Source organism: Triticum aestivum, chromosome 7D (assembly GCF_018294505.1).
Source record: "Triticum aestivum cultivar Chinese Spring chromosome 7D, IWGSC CS RefSeq v2.1, whole genome shotgun sequence".
In the NCBI taxonomy this organism is placed as follows: domain Eukaryota; kingdom Viridiplantae; phylum Streptophyta; class Magnoliopsida; order Poales; family Poaceae; genus Triticum; species Triticum aestivum.
Genome location: NC_057814.1, coordinates 604,248,156 through 604,251,931, shown reverse-complemented (window position 1 = coordinate 604,251,931; position 3,776 = coordinate 604,248,156). Strand labels below are relative to the sequence as shown.

At 51.0% G+C, this 3,776-nt stretch overlaps 1 protein-coding gene across 1 annotated transcript; it reads right to left on the bottom strand.

Moving 5' to 3' along the window:
• Positions 1 to 381: 381 nt before the first annotated feature.
• LOC123167005 (chaperone protein dnaJ 8, chloroplastic) lies at positions 382 to 1,240 on the bottom strand. The gene has a single exon (XM_044584845.1). It carries the CDS (start codon positions 1,049 to 1,051, stop codon positions 578 to 580), a length of 474 nt encoding a protein of 157 aa, XP_044440780.1. The 5' UTR covers positions 1,052 to 1,240; the 3' UTR covers positions 382 to 577.
• Between the last annotated feature and the right edge of the window lie 2,536 nt (positions 1,241 to 3,776).

The window sequence follows — 3,776 nt, the reverse complement described above, 5'->3', positions numbered from 1 at the left end:
CATTTTAAAAGCAAATTTTAGGTACATGATGCGCATGCGCCTTGTTTATCGCCCATAGAACACAAAGTGGGTAGATAAGATATGAGCAATTACAGTCCTTGCTCAGCTAGTCCGCTTGCATGATTAGGGGGCTAAGAAGAATAGGAGATAACAGTTGCTTCAGAAGGAAATGCAACGAGGATCAAACATCCAGTGGCCAGAACTGGAAGTTCACGTCTTTTTAACTGGAAAATGCAGGAAATTGATGGACTTTTTACAGCAAAAAACCGAACTATTTCACCTACACGCATTCAGTAGTCCGTGGCACTATCACTGAGAACGAAAGAGGCGACCCTTCCTTGAAAATCCAAAAAGGGAAGAGGCGTTAATCATGAGCCACAATTTAGAATAATTCCTGCTATGTTTTATTGTATTGACAAGGAAATTGAAAATGTTCCAATTACAATTGTCAGAACCCTGAATTTCTGCGTCTCTAGCTCGCCTCCACAATAAAACCGAGGAGAGAAGCAGAGAGCGACGTTTCACAAATTATTTACAGCGCTGCTGCCTCTGCCATGGCAAAGCGGCCCTTGAGATTTCAGAAGTCGGAGAACCAGTCGTCCTCGTCGTCGTCGTTGAGGTAGCGGCGGTACCGGTCGAGGTCCTCGTCGGCGAGGCCGTAGCGGCGGCGCCAGTACTCGAGCGTCGCCTCCGCCTCTTGCATGTTGCGCATCACCGTCTGGTACGCCGCGTTGATCCGCTCGAAGTCGATGGCGTCGTCTTGGCGTCCGTCCCCGCCGCCCCCGCGCACGACGTCCGGGTGGTACTGCAGCGCGAGGCGGTGGAAGGCCTTCTTGACCTCGCCCCTGGAGGCGCCCGGCCTCAGCCTCAGCGTCCGGTAGTGGTCCTCCTCCAGCGCCCCGTACGGGGCCGCCGCCGGCATCCTTTCCCGCGTCGCCCCGCACCTCACCGCCGGCGACGACGACACCCTACGCAGCCGCCCCACCGCCGGCGACGCCGAGGCCGACGGGCCGCGCAGGCTCAGCGCCACTCCTCCTCCGGCGACAGCCATGGATGTGCTGTGCGGTGCGCGCACGCGCGGCAAGAAACGGAATCGCAAGGTCGATCGACGGGGACGAGCCGCGACGGAGCTGTGGGAGGCTGGGAGATTTCGGATCCGGATGTGTTGTTCCCTCGGTTGACCGCGTGGTGGAGCTGGAATGGTGTGTGGCTGCAAACTTGGAATGGATGAGGCTGCCGCGTGGTGGCGCGCGGGGTTATATAGGGAGGGAGGAGGAGGCGGTTGCGGTTGCGGTTGGTTCCGGCGGAAGGAGCGACGGTTGGCTTGCCGGTGTTTTCCACGTTGCCATTGCTCGCACGTTTCGATCTTGGCGCGAGGGAGAGGGACACCGCGGCGTCCATATCCGTTCCGTGGCCGCACGCCGCGTGCCTACTATTCCTACCGCCCGTCCCCCGTTTTGACTGGATTTTCATAGCAAGAGGAGCTGTTTTTGCTGTTATGGGAGAAAAGAGAAATATTTCACGTGGAGCAAAAGATGTGTTTTTCATTTTTCAGCACTCAATATCTTTTATGAAAGAAAAAGTTGATTTTATTCCTCGGGAATAGTATTACAGTCTGCCAATACAAATTCCGAAGCAGTGTCTATAACAGAACACAACCAGCAAGCGTGGCTACCTTCAGAATGTTCAATATTATTAGCTGGATTATGAGGAATTCTACTATGACTATGCTCACTTTTTAATGTAATAAACCACGAAGAGCCGAGAGCTTCTTGATATCCCCTCGTGACTGATCTATCAAGACAGCAATTGCCACCGAACTATCGGATTGGATAATTATTACCAGCTTCGACCATTGCATGTTCAATGACATGCCTTCTAAGACGACGCTAATTTCGGCTTCGAAGGCATTGTTGCGGAGGAATATAAATCGATATGTCAAGAAAATAACCGCAACCTTGTTATCCCTTAGAATCATTCCCCTACCCACTGCACCAGTGTCTTGAATGAATGAGCCATCGACGGAAAAAGCCACCCAGCCAGAAGCCAGCTTAGTAATCATTGCTTCTGCACCGGCACGGAAGCGGGAGAAATATCATCCACTGGCCCAACACTCAACAATTGACTAGGCACATATTGCAACTTCTACTCCCAAACCGGATAATCTACCTCCTTATTATGTAAAATCGTATCGGGGATTGTTGTGAGGTGAGAACACTTGCTTGTGATCTCACTTAAAAAAACCATCTTAGACTATAATGCCTCTTTTGGTTCGTAAAATATGAATATCATAGGAAAATTAAAGTTATAGTGAACTAGAGGATACCCCGCGTATTACTGTAGGGATAGGGATTGGTTGATGAAATTTTGGGTTGATAACATGAGAACCAAAATTTAAAATACATATGACTTGTTATATTCGATTATCTAGATTTGCAAAGTATTTACTGAATATAAATGAATAACTGAATGTTTTTTTCATGCGTGGTTGCATGTTGTGGTGGGTCTTACTTCATTCATAATTGCATGATGAGGTGGCATGCTTGTATGTTAAGATTAATAAATTAGCGGCGATCACACTCTTATGTATATAGGATACTAGGTGATTTCCCCGCGCCTTGTTGCTGGATTTGAATGATTAATTTTGGATAATTTTTGTATGAATGAAATTATCTAAATTAAGAACTATTATTTTCAGAAGTAATTGTGTCTAAGCAAAGAGCATGCATGTATGATGGACCATTGGAAATGGAACAATTTTTTTTTTAGAAAAGGAGGATGACCCCCGGCCTCTGCATCTGGGAGATGCATACGGCCACTTTATTGATTATTCTCGAGGACCGCACAAAGTATTACAACAATGTGCCTGAATCCACCAACTTAGCAACATATGCCGCTACTCCTATCCAAATATGATGAGGGGGTGCTAGCTGGGCCACTACCCAAACCACTCACCTAAGCCTAACATCAAAAGCCGGAAGCCGAAACTCATTCGGAAGCCCCAGCCGAGCCACATACCGGGTCTAGGGCACAATCCGGTCAGACGCACTCGTGTGTCGTCGCCGCCATCTTCCACAGGTCTTCAGATCATATTGAGGCTTCTATCTTGTCTGGCCACTCTGCAATCGACGTCACCATGACGCCAGACAGCAACCTCCTCCTGCGCGAGCCCATCTCCGCGCATCGGACGCCGAGTCTCCACAGCGCCATGCCATCGATCTCCGCCGTCATCAATGTGCAGGATGAAGCACCGCTCCACCAAAAAAGCCGCCCACTGGTCCCTCGAACCTGTGTACGCCTCCAAGAATGACGCCCCCAAGGAGGAAGCGACACCAACGCACCGCCGTCATCTGATCTACTGATCTAGGGTTTCCCCCGGAGGTAGCAGATAGAGGTCTGGAGCTTCTCCACGGCGAGGCCTTCAAGAAGGTAATGACACAACAGAGTGCCGCCAACGCCGGTCTTGGCAAAGCCGAGAACTAGGTTTTCACCCGGATCCGCTGAAGGAACCTCCATCAAGCATCGTGTGCACGGCTCGCCGCCGATCTGAGCCGCCGCACATCGAGGTCGCACCGGCCAGATCAGATCTGTCAGGAGGGCAAACCACACATGACGCCGACCCAACCACCAGGCCCTCCATGCCGCCACCACACCTTGCTGCCGTCGGCCAGCAGCACCGGCGGTGAGCCAGATCTGGCCGCCTGCCAGACCCAGCAACCCTCCTCCGCAGGGCAACCACAAGAGGCGCACAACTCCCGGCCAGCAAACCTGCAGGT

Coding starts and splice junctions, on each gene's coding strand:
- LOC123167005 (XM_044584845.1), bottom strand. CDS start 1,051: ATGGCTGTCGCCGGAGGAGGAGTGGCGCTGAGCCTGCGCGGCCCGTCG.